Here is an 18505-nt window from a genome sequence, read left to right as displayed (position 1 = left end):
TACCTCTCTTTCTCCACTTTCGTCGTTCTTTTCAAGATCCTGTCCAATCATCGACACCGTTTCAGCTTCTGTCTTATTGTCGTACGTCTTTTCTTTCTTTTCTTCTTTCATCTTTTTATTATCTCCTGTTCTATCTTGCTTTTTTATGCGAGCAATCGACTATTAAAATTCATGGAACGATGCTTCCGTTATTCCAGTTGTTTCTTCGCCCTCGCGTCGAACCAGGCGAAGTCAGCTTCGAAAGTCGATGTCGTTCGATTTTCCCATTTATCCAATTCCTACTTTTCGTCTCTTCTTTGCTTTCTGTCCTCTCTCTCTCTCTCTCTCACTCTCTCTCTCTCTCTCTCTCTCGCTCGCTGCCTGTGTATGTTCTTTTCGATTTTGTTTGTCGTACATTTTGGAATAGAGCAGCGAGCATTGGAAAAGTTGCCGATCGATTAATTCCGAACAAGACACTCCGTTTTTCGCCAGTTTCATCCCGACCGATGCCGGCTGCATTGTTTTTTGCACGGTGCAATTTACGATCGACAGCTCGCCCCTGTTCCCTTTGTGACGAGCGCGTCTATCGATTCCAACAGACGCGATTAGCTTTTTTCCGCGCGTGATCCATCGTGGATTATCCGATACGATCCTCAACGTCATTATGCAGCAACGATCGTTGCTGAATTTTTTAACGACAACAAGATTTTTATATAAATTATAAACTTTATAATTTTGTATTAACGTTATTCATTAAATTACTTTAAAATAAAACCAGATTTATTAATTAAATATAGAAGATTGATTTCATTCGACGATTAAATAGATAAAACGGGAATTGCTCCTAAATCGGTAATAAACGATTTAGTCATTAGTTTCAAGCTGACCACATCAAAGTCTGATCGAATCACATCGTAGAAAACTAATAGCTTTCCCAGTGAAACAATTACGACTTATCGACACCATCACGCGTAGCGATTAATCTTTTTCGTCCTATAAAGGTTGGCCACAAGATTTCAATGAAATATAGATCTATAACACGTTAATGTATTGCTTGTACTAAGTACGGATTAAATACTCAAATGATTAAGGAGAAAAATAAACAAAATATATCGATTTATTCGAGAAATATCGTGGCTTCAGGATATCATTACAAAATCAACCATTCAATATGGCAGTGGATCCGATGGATCTGGATGCTCGAAACCGTAATTGCACGTCACCGCGATAAATCCTTTCCTGGAAAGAAATGCTTGATCCGCGGAACGTACTTAGGAATGGTGACAGAATCGTTTCACGGCAAGGATAAAGGACAAAACGTAGATAAATCATGGTGTTTCGTGGACAGGATAGAAGGATGGAAAAGAGGGGCGGAGTTCGGAGGCAGATCAGAGGGTGTACAAAATTGAGCCTGGATGTTTTCATTTCACCCTAAACTGACGCGCTTTTATCTTCTGGAGCAACTCGCAGACGTTTACGTAAAACGGCCAAGGTATCGTAATTGAAAGTGAGAGTGAGCGATGAAAGTCGTTTGAATAATAAAATTAAATGGTTTTTAATAGAAAAATTATAAAAATTATATGCGATGTACTTTAATCTTGCTATAAAAATTATAAAATCAACTAAGCACGAAGGATGAGATTTTTTGTCTTTTGGACTTAATAAAAACAGATAGAAGGAAAATATATGTGGTACACGTATCTCTTCGAAAATTTTTCCCATCGTTTCATCGAAGCGACCGATTCCTTTAACGTCACACACACATGTTAGGATATCCATAAAATATCGACATACAAACAGATTAGCGAACAAGGACATACCATTCCATCTCCTGCAACAACCAACGAAACGAATGTTCCTACCCAAACTGACAATTCTTTATCTGGCAGGTTAACTCCTCAAGTGGTCGCGCTTCCGCTCGCAAAAAGAAATCCAATTTAAAGTTCACTTATCAGTCATGGGGTTAGATACTTGTATGTTACCTAACGTTCTACCATCGCGGCTATGAATCTGACAATTGATTGGCGTAACCGGTCTAACGGAACTTTCGGAGGATAAATCAAAGCTGAACATAAATCGTAGTTCGATATCGGAGATTGCACTAGAGGGATGTTTTCTTTTCACGAGACATTCGTATCTGCGAAGCCATGATTCTATCGAGAGATTTTGTTGTATTCTCGACTGTAACACGTAGACAAATTTATTTCCACTTTGTTACATAGGGTTTCGACTGCACGCAATGCTGTAGGTAAAATTAATTTTACGTAAGTCTTTTATAAAATTAAAACAAATAGCAGGATATTTTACAAACCTCCTTTACAAAATTTAATATCGTATTGCTCTCTAAATTTTTCATAAATTTAATGTCTACCTGGTAAATAGACTAAAAATATTTATCCAATATAAATTTCACTCATTTGAATCAATATTCTATTTTTTTCTGTATATGTTTATACATACAAAGCGGAAACACTTGATGCTTTCGTTAGATGTTGAAATTATCAAAGTCGTAGTTGGAAGACGAGGAAACAATCGAGAGAAGCGGAGTTGAAGGAAAAGAGGAGTGAGATTTATAAGTCGGGACTCCTTGAAACGAGTTTACGGAAGTTTTGATCGTCGAATGAAAATTACGAAGTTAGATTATGAGTTTCGCCAACGAGTATGGCAAAAAGCTGTATACATATGTGGCCGATAGTAAGTGTCCGCCGTTCTTTTATGATTCATACGACATGAATAATTTGTGTAATAAGATCTTGATATCCCATTCCAAAGTTTAACCACTTCACTTAGAAAATTACCCATAAAATTCTCGCAAAACTTTACAAACATAATAATCGCTTTTTAAATTAAATTCTAGAAATATTCTCGGCAAGACGTAACATTCGCTATATTCTTGCAACACTGTATCAAATGACACCAAACATTTCGTCTACTAATTTTTATCATATTGTTCCAATTCTGATTAATTCCGTATAACATACCTAGATAAATATTAAAAATTCGTGGTTCTGCTGCTGATATAATTCGCCAGACTTCGATCTACCTCTCGTGCATCACAAAAAATCAATGGCTCAGCGTTTTTCACTAGCACGAACAAAGAATCTCATCCCTGAGCGTCGCGGCACGATGATATATGTTTCAATAATTGCTCTCGCAAGAAATCGAGCACGGAGCACGAGATAAAGCCGGTTCTTATCCTTTCCTTATACGTTCGACAGGCCTGAGGCTCCGTTTCTACCAAGCGTTTCTTATCCCCATAGGGGAGGATTGGCGAAATCCCGCGTGGAACACTTACCTGGATAAAGGAACAGCCTGGATCCGATGACAGCCAAGGGTCGCCTCTTCCACTGGGGAAAAACCAAGCCCTTCAATACGAGCGCGTAACCGCAACGGCTGTATCCAACAAGCTCCGGCAAGGGGGATGCGGGTCCTGTGAGAAAAACGGTGAAGAGATGAGCTACGGTGTTTCTAATTGGCGTAGAGAGATACGAGTGATGCTAGTGCGATTATTGTGAAAGCTAGGCAAGTGGGTTGGAATTAGATCGGGTAACCCTCTTTTGTAAATATTTCTTATATCATTGGTTATATTATTTTCTTACCTTTTGTTATATATACTGCCATAAGTATCGCAATACTTTTTTTTCCAATTTGAAACGAACCACCAAACTGTATTATACGTCGTAAGTCACATACTGTCGCTAAATATATTTTTCGACAAGCTATAAAATGATTCTACGCGATAATAAAATCAATGATTACCGTACCAGATATGCAAAAGCGAATGGTCAATTATTAATTTCCTACGATGTTCACGATTGGAAGTTTTACTGGAAAGTCAATACTGTATTACTATCTATTTATAATCATGCCATATTCTCACATTTCATATATAGTTTGGATTTCGACTTCAGAAATCAATCGACAAAGTGGCGATAAATATAAAATTACATAGAACGATGTCGTCAGCTTTTAACGTGCCAAAACTGCTTTAAACTGAAATTCTTCTTTAATTAGATTAAAAGCTATAATTTATTCAATCCAACCCATATTCTCATTGTAAATATTAAATGAACGACAGACGAATGTCAACGAAGAATATAAAAGTCAGATAATTAAATTCAGAATTATATAATCGGAGATTAAAAATCCTTCATCGCTCGAATAAATTCTGACTTGATACGAATTCAGTGTGGCTGTGAAATTGTTAATTAGTATGCGATTCTTTTCGATAGTCGCGGTTATTTCGCGCAAGCTGTTGCGACAACGTTGAAAAATAAGATCTCGAATTCTCCCTCACGCTATAAGTTCCTCGTGCAAGATGCTGCCCGGATATGGACTTTGAATTTATGAAATTTCTTTCTGTACGCCAACGAAGCATTATGTATGCGGAATTCCTGCAACTTCGAGGAAATGTAAGCAACTAGGAAAATTAAGGACGAGGGAACAGATTTCGCTGAAACTGCCGGTAGCTTTAATATGCCCACGCTACAGTTTTAGCGAAAAATATCGAGGATAAGCAATAACTGACCGTCTTATTAAACCTCTCTTTATGGGAAGAAATTCGCATCGCCGAAATAACTGATAGGGTGGTATGGGAATCCCTTTATGATGCAACGATTCACCTATTCCTCAAATTATCTAGAAAATATAATATGGAAATTGTTTTTGCCATAATTTATACGAATAAAGAAACTAGATGTATAACATAAATCTCTGCTGAAATTAAATGACAATTTATTGGAACGTTTCGTAAGTGAGATCATCAAACTGCGAAGGATTAAAATAAAAATAAATTTGTTTCGGTGTGGGAAAGTGTAGGTCAAGCATTAAGATGTTGAAGAAGCCAGTTGATGTTTTCAAACAGCCATCTGGTAACGACGGAAGCTACAGCTTTGGAATTGAATTAAAATTAGAAACGGTTAACTGCGTAGACGGTGAGCACAAGTGACATCTGTATGCATCCGCATTAATGCAGTTTCGCGTTAGAATTCACTTTCGATGTTACCGAAATTCATCGTTAAATAACGCTTCATGGCGCAAAGCATGCAAATCATCCCCGAGAGACATCATAGACGGCGTTCACTCGAAACCATCATGTATATTTCATGTAGAAATGCGCATAAACGGCTTCTATCGGCCGCGCAACTACAATATTTCCGATCGTTACATTTGCTTTGGCGGCAATTTTCCCGTCTTATTTATATTTTTTATAATTTGCATTTCTTATCGAACTTTTAAATTGGAATTTGCGAGATTTCCTCGCTTTTGCCTTCGTATCGTGTTTGACGGTGTTTTTCCGAAAATTTATGAGAAGAAAGAAGTCAAGTAAACTTGATAAATTGTGTTCCAACGCGATACAATATCAACTATGCGTAACATCAAATGTATGTAATAATCGACCAGCTCCTTCGGAATTTCATACCGTTGAATATCTTAATCAACCAACATCGACGAGAGGGCAACCAAGCATTCCACAAAGCCGCGAGTTTGTCCGACGAACCAGCAATATGCACGTTATATCTCTTGGCATACTAAATGAAAATCTATCGAATAAATATTGACGTTCGTGCGGCTTCTGACGCAGCTTCGTGCTTGCTCGCCGATTAACGGACCACGGTTATCGCCAGTTACTGCGCATATATTATGTATAATTCAGCATGTGAGCTCGTTACATTGTCAAGAATAAAAACGAACTCTCGAATTAGAATTAATAATATTTCAATAAACTATATTAATTTGGATTTCGAAATTGTTGGAATTTGAATTTCAGAGTAACTCCCACTTATCTGTCTGATAACTTAATATAATTCAGAAATAGTTATACACATTGAGAAGTCGAAACGTAGAAAGTTTCCGGAAATAGGAATCTCAGTTTTATACCACTTTTCCGTATTATCGCGAGGTTTATCCACTGTTCACTACGATATCTATGGAAAAACTGATGAGGTAGGGTTCACAGCGAAACAGAATCATGATATTCGATGGGAAGATGACGAAGTGCTGGACTAACTCAATTAACCCGTTGATGGTGCTGGCGTGGCTGGTTGGTGAGCCATTAAAAGCGTAGTCAGTGTAACAGGATCCAAGCACATCCTGTAATTATCTACACCCCTAAAACGTCGTTTCTGGACAATTCCACGAAAGCAGTAACTACAGCTATCTCGTTGGCGACTTAATCTTGGCTACGGTCCTCGAGATGGACGAATTATAATTATATGTATAGTTATCAAGGTATCAAAAGGTGTATCTTTTGTTACACAAGTAGATATGAAACTCGACCTAACAAAAAGTTGACAGAAATAATTCAGGTAAAGCATAGACACGAATCGGAGAACATTATTATTTGATAATTCTTTTCTGCATAATTATCTGCAAGATTAAATGTTCTTTTATAAATATCGAAGATTAGAAAGTGTTACGTCGGCCGACTCTCTACCTAGACCAGGCCACACACCGCGGACAGAATGTCCGCACATCCTTATTGCGTACTCTGAAGATTCTCAAGGACCGACCATAAATCTCAGAAAAATTTAGCTAAAGTCTTTCAGATCGAACAAAGATCTTTTTACTGAAGTATTTTCTAAGGTTTATGATTTGTTACGGGAAAACACGGGAAAGTTAGTTTTTCACACATGCGATGCTTTCTGCTACCAACTTTCTATCGAGGGCGGCTAAGATCCTTCCTAGTCCATCAACAGTCTTAATAGCCAATCAGGAACAATGTCTATTACCCTCACTTTCCCGACCAAAAATGTCATTAACAAATCCGATGGTCCCGTGCGCTAGACATACCCTTCTCTAGCTCTGCTCCGACACAGCATCCTCACTTTCGTACCACTTTCTTTTCGACGTTATAACAGTCAACGAGTCTGTAACGGCTTCTACCCTTAAATTAGTTCGTCTTCGCTGTTAGAACATTTAACAAGTCTGTAACGGGTTCTACCCTTAGGTACCAGTTCTTCTTCGTCGTTAGAACAGTTAACAAGTCTGTAACGGGTTCTACCCTTAAGTACCAGTTCTTCTTCGTCGTTAGAACAGTCAAAACGTGTGTAACGGGTCTCTTACTTATCTTGTACCGACGCATCAGTGTAAGTGTTCATTTTTACAAAGCTGCTGGAACAAACGATATTATATACGTATTAACACCTCAATCAAACCACCCCTATTATCGTAACAGAAATAAGGGGATCGATCAGTTCGTGGCGTCGATTGTTTAATCGTAACGGGAATTTACGACTCCCGTTGACGTGCCTTCTCGCGATCGCGTCTCTCCGCGAACGGTCGTAACAGAAAGTTTTACAATATTCTGAACGTGGTCACTAGTTTATGCTTTTTGAATTTTATCTTGTTTGCATTACGTAATGGTTGCGTTAGCAGCATTAGCTCTTTATTTGCGAGGCATTTAGAAAAGTCAATGCAAAAACAAATATCGTCTGGAAATTGTAAAGCTTCTTTGTGTAATGCGTTGTGAATGTAAGTTAGTTAGAAAATCAGAAACATAAAGACAGAGGATGAAGTTGACGGTTATTTCGAGCAACTTAATTAAGAGTTTCGAGAAACTATAAAAGCAAAATTATCTCGGTACAACTGATATATTAAAATAGAATGCTTAAGCGTACTCTAATACCTCAATTATCCAACAACAATGAATATTTCCACCTTGTGTGGGTGTCGGCAACTATTAAACCGTAATATTCGCTTAATGAATAGCAATTCGTTTTCTCCGTGACGTAACTTTTCCCGGAACTGTGGCGAATTTTACTACGATCTAACAATATACTCTCAGCCGCAATTTCGTCGAAGGACCAATTTAAATCGCTGAGATAGTAGGCAGGATTTCCGGTGGAACTTCCGGTCGATAAACTATCGACATGCTCCGTTCTTGCGCGAAACTCGTTCTAGGGTCCCGTGAAATTTCGCGCGACGCCAGAACTTCTTGTTCGTCGTAATTTTGGAAATGGACCAAGTGTATCGTTCGCGTTAGTTCCGGCCTTAACTTCCGGCCGGGAGTACCATTTGTCGTCACAGCGAACTTGCCGCCGCCGGCCGGATAACTTTTGAGTCGCGAAATTTCGTTCGGCATTAATTCCAAAACGCGCCTCTGTTCCGCTACCGGTATTTGACTAAATATTTACGTTGTTTGTTGCAAAAGTAATGCTCGTTGTGTTTGCCTTTCTATGGTTAAGCTAAGATTTAGCACAGAAACGGAAGAGATTAGCCAACTAAATGAAACGATTTAAAATTATACTGCCTTCTTTGCTTAATCTTTTAATTCGCGATGCTGTAACATTTAGTTTAAAAATGCGGCGAACTTCGCTTCCGATTAATATCTAACCCTTTTCGGCGAAAGCTCTTTTCTTTCATAAAAATGTAAAACGTTTAGATAGCAGAAAGTTTCAAACGTGGTACATTTCAAACAAATACCAGAAGTTCGACTACACTGCGAGAAGTGAACAAGAGAACAAGTAAACTTCTAGACAGTTTACAGGAGCAGAAGCATTACAATAGTATAAAACTTCAACATTATGATTTACCTTTTTAACTTGTTTGTGCATGTAACGTAGAAGGACTTTAAAATTTGCTTTCGCTAAGGGCTTAGTAGCTGTCCGAACATTCACCGAGGATATTCATGAATTTGGATGTAAGTATATCTCGGAGTTACGGTTCGAAACCGTGATTTATTATGCAGTTTGATCTTCTACGATTTAATCTGAATCTAGGATCCTGTTGAATATACATTTGCAAATATTTATCCCAATTGTCAGACGATTTCTATGTTAAACCATCTGATAATACTTTTGTTCAACTTTTGTCGGGAACAAATCTTGCGAATATTTGAAATTAGATTCTTACCATTCTTCGATAACTATAAATCAATCGAAAATTTTCAAAAGTTTACTGTCGTTCTATTCAAATCACAGAATCCACGAAACAATGATAAATCAGCAATATCCAGGAAACAAAAGGAAGAGATGCACATCCATCAAATATCTGCAGTCAATGTATCAAAATTCTTTTTCTTATACATTCAGTTATTCGTCTATTATTCATCCATCATTTATTATACAATTCCTTCTATTCGTTTTCTCTTTTATCCGTTCGGTTCATTATTTTTTAAAGCTGAATGGTCATTGGCCATACAGCGTGCACTCCGCCCTATTGAATAGAGAGGCCGCGAGAAAGCATAGTCTTTGGGGTTCACGCATGCCACCCCAATTATGACGTTATTGCCGCTATTAATGAGCAATTTCAGGGGCTCTACGCTATTGCCCCCGTAAACTCCAAGTGCATTATGCTAACTTACGTTATACAATTTGCTGGGCTAATTAAGTTAAGACGTTAGATAGGCGCGTAACCACGATACCCGTTTCTGGGCTGTGGTTGTTTCCAACTTTTTTCTTCTCGCACGATTCTAGAAAGCCTTTAAAAAGCTTCGAGAACCGCCTTGTCGCTTCATATTTTCTGCAACCTCGGCACTAGATTGGTGAATAAGTTTGAGACTCTGATGTACTGGTTGAAAGCTTTGGAATTTCAGCGGAGAAATCGATCGGCAGAATAGTTCCCTTTTTGTGAAAAAATACGCGACGTTCTCTTGTAAAATAGTGTAATTGATGTAACGGTGGTTATGGGTTTTAACTAGCGTCAAAACGTGAATTTGCAGAAAAATCCGCAGTCTATTTATCACCGATTATTATTTCCGAGTCACACAATATTGTAAAGTGCCAAAATAAACGCTTTTATTCTGTATATCTTCTGTAGATATATTCTGTATGTATGTATAAAACCACAAAACTCATCTACCAATATAATTTTAACAAAACAAATTTCTAAAAAAATTCGTGTGAAAGAACCACGAGCTTTCCAGGGAATCGGTAAACAATCGGACATTCAATTTACGAAATGAAACAATCTGTGCCAATCACTTTTCCGTTATCGTTCGAGAAGGAATGTTTTTTTGTGGAAAGCCAGATCGAATATATAGTTCTCGAAACAAATAAAACAGTGTCCGAAAACAAAAAATCGGACTTGGACTCCAATATTATCTGATGTTTTTACATTTACAGAACATACTAATAATATTTAGCTAAGAAATCTTAAAACACTTTGTAAAAAGAATATCGTGACTTAATATTTTCCTTTGAGAGGAATTTAAAGTATTATAGAGACGTTTGCTGTTCTTACTGTACTGAACGTATCAACCAACAATCTCTTTGGAAGCATCCTGATCAACAATAATTGCATCAGATCTGGTCTGTCTGGTCTTCGATCGATCTTCACGGTACGCAGAAACAACGAGACTGCATTGAAAGCGTAAACTGTGTTCTTGCTCAGCATCCTGTGCAAGCATAGAAGGTGAATCGCAGTCTAATCGGTCCGGGAAACTTGAGTTAAAAGGAGTGGATTGAACGCGTGGACCGATCCCAAGTAGAAGCGGACTCTTTGAAGCGTTTGCAAGCACGACAGGAAACGCATCGAGAAACGCTTTTACCGCGTTTCAGTCGAACCGAAATAACGTTACAGGTTCTCTTGCTGATTAATTAACTGACCTTGCCAGAGACCCTGAGAAACCATGCAAGTGACAGTTCCTTTGTTATTTCGTGTTCCATAAAACGATGATCCTCTGTAGGATACTTTGTCGATTACGCCTGGATAGTGATATCTTTTTTCCTTTTCGCGCGAGAAAATGCGAATCTGGATCATTTAGGTGCATATAGATCGAATACTAGTTTCTATCGTCGATTTACGGCGAGGGTTGAGAGATAACGAGCAAACGAGCAATAGCCAAAATTTACGTCGATAATGAATCCAATTTCGACCAATGATACATTAATCAACGTAATGGAGAGTCGGTCCTTAGTTGTATGCGATGCTAAACAATGCGCAGTGTGTCGATAACAATGCGTCGCTCGTTCGTTATTTGGCGGTTTCCGGTGACACGAATTTGATGGACTGTAGAACAGTTGACAGTATGCATGAATATTACAACGAATGCCACGGTTCGGAGCTATAGATCGTTTCGATTATGCCAAATTGGGTTGTTAAGGCTACCGATATCTTGAAACACAATATTTGGATTGTTCATGATGTTCATTCATGATCGAGTGTTCTTCACACGATCACTACCACGTTACTATTATACGCTTTGTATTGAATTCCTATTCAGCCGTTCTCGATAAAATCTGTTACGTTTATCCTTTCAGCCGAGACAACTTTTTTAAAGAATAATTTAAAATTCAATACATATAATAATATAAGTAATAAATGAACTATAGAAATAAAAATAAGATGGTAAACTCCACCGTTTTCATTTCATAATGTTTTAATATATTATAATATTCTACAGTTCAAACATCAAGGATCAGATCGTTTATTATTTAGAACTGTTCCTCTAGTTTTATTACAATAAAAGTTAATAAAGTAAGCAAATTACCTTTTCCCTGCAGTAAATTCTGCATGAAAAGAAACCTGTATCAATCTTAGAGTCTCGGCGGATTAAATATACCCGATATGCCATATTTACTCTGCTGCAAGCTACAATTTATCTTTATTATTCCAATTCAAGCGAACGTTTCAACGTTTATTATGTTTACTCTATCTCACCAGGGGATGAAAGAAACAGAAACGATCGATGTCACAAAGGAACGCCGTCATTGCACGTACCACGTACAACCTTTTAAAAGAAGATATAACCTGATCGCATTTTTATTCTAAATATTCCTGTCATTCGTCCTTCATTTTCTCTAATCTCTGAATTAAATACACGTACACCTGAAATGCATACATTTGATCGTTATAGTATAGCCAGAATAAATTTTTATATTTCTTGCAAAAGTTTGCCAAAAATTCTCCATAAAAGCTTTTTCCTTCATATTTGCTCTATTCTACATATTCCTGCATTCTTCATTTACTCCATAGTTAGCAAACTGTCAATTGCCATCACAATTTTTCTACGATACAATGAATTAATATCCAAGGTCGCTACCAGTTCGGCTACTCTTAAAACACAGTAAATTCATTTGGCCAGTGTTCCAGCAACCACGACTCATGTCGTGGCTAGGGCTGAACATGTTTAACCATAATAACCGCTAACGACTGAGAGTTTCCACAGCGGAACTTCCGGAAACGAGGCGTTCGCCTTGCCAGGGGAAACGACCTAACCGGCTGGCTAAGCTGAAACGCTAAATGCCGATTACAGGCCGGCCAACAGTTCGGAATTTCTCTTGGAAACTTCTCACAGGTTTCCAACCAAGGATTACCTTGGGGACGCGGCGATTCTACAGGAATCCATGACGATTTCATCGTTGGCGCAACGCGGTTACAGAAGAAATCGGGAAATAGAAACGGTGGAACACGTTTTCTCCCGATCGATGATTCGTTTCCGTGTAATTCGAGTTTTATATATTTTTATTTTTTGATTACGTAAACTCTCTCTTTGAATATGAAGCTTTTATAAAACTCCCTTTTTCGGTAATCTATTTTTTTTTTGAGAGAGGCAAATTTTTCGGATTTGACGGTTCTCTTTGATAGAATCCTATTTTATGCATTTATTTTTCGATAACGTAGGCTGCCTCTTTGCCTATGAAATTTTTTTAAACACTTTCGGCAAGTATTTTTTAAATTGGAAATTTTGTTTCATACCATCTTGTGAGTATAACGCATTTTAACGTTCTATGCTCTGTCTATGAAAATAGAAGATAACAATTCTTTAACGTAGACGAACGATATTATACTAACATCGTAACGATCTCAGCATTCCGCACGCTACAACAAATAACTGAAAAGATCATCGTCTTCGTTATATCCAATCTTATCTCGTTCTCCTACCTCATTCTCTTCTTTTCCACTACATTAATATTAATTTCCCTTCGGGCGAGATCAAATGTATCACGAGCCATCATTTAATTACAATCTCGAAACGCTGTCGATATTCTCGGCTCTAACAACGTATAATTCGGCGGTGCAAGACAGTGGCAATGCCAGAATAAGCGTGTATCCAAGGTGGCAAGCAATTAGTACGTTATTTGATGGGCAAACACCGATTAACCATTCCGAAGTGCCAGAGGGTGAGAAAGGGGAGTCAACAAGAGTGGCTGGTGGGTGAAGAGTAACCGAGACTTTGTTAAAGTCATAGTCTAGACCGGAGATTGTACGCAACCGGACCTGGCTTTTCGCAAGTTCCATCAAAACGAGATATTCTCTTCAATTATGGAATAATATACGATGTTTGGAATCCTCTGTTTGAAATACGACGCTGTGAAAGAAATACTAATATATTTCTACGATAGTAATATTATTATAAATTTGATATTTACGATATTTGTATCTTTGATATTAGCAGATGTTAATGCGGTTGCTTTGCGAGGAAATTTCAGCGATTTTCTATTAAGTGTAACGTTAAGAATAACAACGGAAATATATTAACACTTTAATGATCGGTACATTTATCTATAAACAAACATCTGTGACCGGAGAGTTCTCATTAATATTAAAATATTTAGATGTGAATAAATATCGATAACTTTTCGGTTAATAATGTGTTTGTTTAATATTGTTTACACTTTTTATCAATTTGATCTATCAGATTAGAGTATGGTACTATTCGTGGACTTTTCTTATATTTTTCTTAGTCATATATATCACAGTATAGTTGATTGCTATTGTTGCACGGTTTATGTAGTATAATTATTTCAGTTCTCTCTACTTACAGTTTAATTTAAGTTGTATAATTTAATTTTAATATGTATCACTTTATTAGTTGGCAAGTTGATGGATTCATCTCTTACCCACATACGTTCCCGAGTCAGAAATCTCGTTGGTAAAAATACGAAATGTAAGAAATAAAGAAAACATAACGAAATAAAATGCGAAGGATAAGTACAACAGAACATTTTATAATGAATATTTTATCGATCCAACGCTCTAAAAATATCGCACGATAATTTTAATTACGTTACACGTTCTCAGTCAATAACATTCAATTTATAGACATTTTAAGACGTCTCCGATCGTTAAAGTGTTAAGTATAAAATTCAGAAGAATAAAAGATATAGTCGTTCGTGTTAACATAATTTTTAAATTTTGTATTTGATAACCTAAAAATCGTAAACTTTAAGAATAATGATTGTGCTCCAATTTCTTGTCCGTTACACTGCCTGTCTCTCTCAATCGTGTAACTTTATCCTCCATAATATTCTTATAAAAGCAGCTTTAAAAGGAGCAGAGACATTAAGTTTTTTCAGACATTTTAATCTATGTCATCTTTCTTCAGTATCCATAATAACTTTCCACCTTTTATTAACTTCAGCAATATCAGCAATATTTTTCTGCTCGGTTGCTAACTTTTGAAAAATCTCTCTTTATACCTGCCTTCTTCCTTCCGTTAAAAGAAGCTATCTATAGTAATGGGTATATTAAAAGTTGTTGACATTATCCGTTTTCTTTGATTAAGATAACAGAATAAAAGGTTAGGAAAAAGAAAAAAAAAAATATACAGAAAGCAAGAAGGCTTTTACTTCGGAACAAGCTCGCGAGCTTTTCACTGCATCCTTTGTGTTATGCACGAGCTTTTAATCTTCGCTGTCGCAGGACATTATGGCTTGCTTTGCTTCTTTAATGCCCTGATTCGCGATGTTCATGCTGTTTACGATATAAAGTATTAATAAACATAATGGAGAGAATCTAACATGCAACACAGATGCCAATATTAACATACTGATTGAGAAAAACCTCTTCATAGTCCACTAACAGTTTTTCAGAGACATTCCTCTCACGTTTCGTAAGTGTTGTAATATTTATAGACGGAGGCATAAGTGACGCTAGAAAGTACGGTACCAGGATATAAAGATGTAAACTAGTAGCATTCTAAAAATAGGAGCAAACGGAAATTGCGACCGATAAAACAGAGCTGTGGCCATGGCTTCATGACTGTTCGTTAATTTGCGACCTCGATGAAGTATCTTTCGTAATTTGCGTAGAAAAACAAGCAAAATGAAAGAAGCGAGAATCGGTCTTCTATACGTGTAACAGTGTATTACATTGATGCCAGAAACACGCGGTGTCACACCAGGACGCTGGTATAAAGTTGTCGCGAACAATGCACATCCGATTTCCGGCAGCCATTCACTGCGAGGAATTCGGTCGCGTTAAACTGTACGGTTAGTTGATCGACCGATTAACGCTCGACGATGGTTTCTCGGGCAGCCACGTAATGAGTTATCGCAACTTGATAGTTCATAAAATTGATTGTGTCGATTGATCGGCTCTCGATTGTCCCCAAAGTTTCGACGACGTCCGTTCGGTCGTTCGCTGTGTGTATTTCGTTTTAATTGCGAGAACGAGAAGCGAAACGGTGAAAACGTGTTCACGATGTAATTATTTTAATTTTGAGCGCGAAATTGCGAAATGGAAACCGATGACAGGACGATTGAACGGATGAAAGGAACTACGGTTGAGAGCTGGCAATTGAAAATTGACGATTGACCAGTAATTGGAGACCACAGCAGAAGAATGTAATTCGCATCGTGTTTTTGTTTTTTAGCCCTTTAACGACCAAACGCTTAAATCGTTAGCCGAAAATTCTGAAAATGATATATAGCGGTGAACAGGCATAACACGATGAAATATCTCAAATTTGAAAGAGTTACCTTATCTTCTTCAATTACTAGATTAAGTACAAAAACGGAATATTAGAATGTAGAATTGCTTTCGTCAAACTGAGATAGAGTAAGACCTGGGAGAGAAATTAGGATGAAATTGTGGTTAAATTATAATAGGGTCAGGTTGTAATTGATACTAAATGGAAGTTGAATCGATACTACGTTGAGGAATACATGTAACTCTTCATCTCTTTCAAGCAGAATAAAAGGTGGCAAACAGAATTTGGATTTGGACAATCAATATGTTGATAATAAAAGAAGATAAACTGAAATTATAATTGTGCTTATAAATTTTAATTTAACTATAACTGTTGCGAATTGACGCCACTGAAAGATATATCCGTTGCATTTTTTCCAAAGTATATAAAATAATACGAATCGATCGCGATGCATCAAATTAATTAATTAAGCTAATCGCCTGAGAAAATGTTCTATATCGTCCGAATTGTAGGTACAGTCACCAGAATTTTCCAGTATCCGTATAGTTAGTGCGCAATTACGCGTCTAGCAAATGATTGATTGATACTACGTCTATTATACCGAGCTCCTTAATCAGGGCTCGTTACAAAAACATGTCATTTCGATATTTAACCTTTCATTCGCGTGTGTTTCGCATCGCTCATAAATAAAGTGAGACATTAAAACTGTTCACTTCTTGTAACTAGCGGGGAAAAACGACTTATCGTGTTCTTTCGTAGTTTTCATATAATCTCTTTTTACAAATAATTATAAGGATATAATGGGTAATTTTATTTAATCTCATCACGAATTTTTATGCAATTTCATCAAGCTTCGTCAAACTCATTTAAATTAATTACATTGTCCACCAGAATCTCTCGGTTTCTGGCCGCTGACGTTGCAGTTAAATATCATCATTCTCGTTAAAGAGCTTTCGGATTTAATGTTATTAAATTTTTAATTAACAACTCCATTATCTTTCAACTTCTCATTTACACCTTAAACGTTCGTTCAAGCTCACTGTAATTTATTCATTTAATCCACATTGTAGACTGATCATAGCAAAATTGATATTGATCCTGCTACGGCCTTCCAATTTTTCAATCTTAATGTGTGCATAATGCATAAATATATTACATACCGCTTGCTTTATTATCCAGGAATGTATTACGTATATTTGTGTATAAAATATTTACATAGGTACTCGTTAAAGATCATTCGTTCTAACGTTAACTGGGACTTACAGTAAACATAAAAACTTGCTAAATTTCTTTGAACTCTTTGATGTAGCAAAAATTCGGAAGCCGAGAATATGTGAAAGAATCGATCGAAAACAAGTGTCACTACACGAGCAATATCAGAAGCGCGATAACCTACGTTCGCCAAGTTGCCTGAGAGGCGTCGTGTTCAATAAAAGGACGGGCCTATGGCATTTTCGAGGGTGTCGCTGCACGTGAAATTTCGTTACATGGTCCGTGTTCCCCTGTCGTGGTCGAGAATGTGCTGGCTGCAAATGAGGACCGACACGAACCTACATCGTTCGACGTTGCACTGACAGAGATGAAAGATTGCACCCGTGATTTACGTTGAAACGACCGGGATATTTTAACGAGCTTCTTTCTTTTTTAAATATAATAATGGAAGATTTTTTAAACTTACGTTACTTGAATATAAAAACTAACTGATTCAGTTTTTTAAATAGAAATTGAATGATTAATATACGGGTAACAAATTAACTATACTATTCCCAGAATCTCAGCAGTCTAACAAATTCGAACGAAAGTGCCTCCATTTCGATCCTAACCGAACCGTTGGTAGACACGAAAGAACATCGAGCCTAACAAGAAAAATCGAAATGAAACGCGTACGGTCCACGATAAGTGGACACGAAACAACGCCGAAGCAAGAGACCAGCTCGTAGAATAGAATAAATCACACTCACCCACGTGGAACGCGATGAGGTGTCGTAATTCAGGATCGACGCCGAGTCTTGACCGCCTGGATACGTCCTGGTAGCCGAGCTTTTGAAGAAATTGGTCCTGTATTTCGAGTGGTTTCTCGTGAGAAGCCAATCTCCTTCCGGACTCGCCTCCGTACTGAAAAACGAGCGTAATCTCTTAATGGATCTTATTATCGGCTCGTGCGGCAAATACAATCTCTGATCTAGCTTACATAAAAAGAAACGTAATATCGTTTGTAAAGGATGAAGTGAAATTTGTAGCATAAAAGCGGATAATTCCTTGTGGAAAGGAGAAATCGTAAGTAACGTTTCTTATGGGTAGCAAAATAAACACGTCGAAGATGATAAATTCTTTAAACGATAGTTATTGCTCCATAATAAAATTTAAAAAGTTTTATCATAGCTCTGGTAAATAATAAAATCGTCCTGAATCTTCTCATTTACAATTTTTTTAATTAAATTACATTCTATCAAAAAATAATAAAATATCCAGATATTTTTGAACAGTGCAGTGTACACGGTAGAATTGATTAACTTTATTTCCTCGTAGTTCAAATATCGAAGCTTGCGAAAAACTATATGCAGAGATAAATACGATGGATAGGAGCTGTTTAAAAAAGAGAGGAAGAAAGGAAATTTCGGCTGGTATTTTTCATTTGCCCTCGGTCTGGCAACGTCGCAGCGTTTCGTCACGAACGAACGAGTTTTCGCGTGTTTCCGCGTAAATCTTCCTAACTTAATTAAGCCGAACGCGCTAGCTGGCCACGTTCCATCTTAATTTCGACAACGAGGCCTGCGATGTTATTCGAAAGCTCGCGATATTCCACGGCCGTGAATTTTCCGGATCGAAGCTGCGCTTTCCTTTCATCTTCGGTAATTAAAAAACATTTCAACATGACGTGGTCGGATTTCACCACGCGCTCGATTCGTACGTTAGTTTGAGAACACTAAT

The 18505-nt window shown here is 37.3% G+C and overlaps 1 protein-coding gene across 2 annotated transcripts in view; it reads right to left on the bottom strand.

The window, feature by feature from the left end:
- Phlpp (PH domain leucine-rich repeat protein phosphatase) overlaps window positions 1–18505 on the bottom strand; it is an 85315-nt gene that overhangs the window by 44339 nt on the left and 22471 nt on the right. For both annotated transcript variants that reach the window (XM_072000728.1, XM_072000727.1), the window contains exons 3-4: window positions 17536–17689; window positions 3275–3409 (exon numbers count right to left, since the gene is read on the bottom strand). In XM_072000728.1, the coding sequence (XP_071856829.1) occupies window positions 3275–3409; window positions 17536–17689 (289 nt within the window). The remainder of the gene's footprint in view (window positions 1–3274; window positions 3410–17535; window positions 17690–18505) is intronic.

This window comes from Bombus fervidus, chromosome 3 (genome assembly GCF_041682495.2).
Source record: "Bombus fervidus isolate BK054 chromosome 3, iyBomFerv1, whole genome shotgun sequence".
In the NCBI taxonomy this organism is placed as follows: Eukaryota; Metazoa; Arthropoda; class Insecta; order Hymenoptera; family Apidae; genus Bombus; species Bombus fervidus.
Note: the sequence above shows the minus strand (reverse complement) of the source record. Positions and strands in the feature narration are given on the sequence as shown.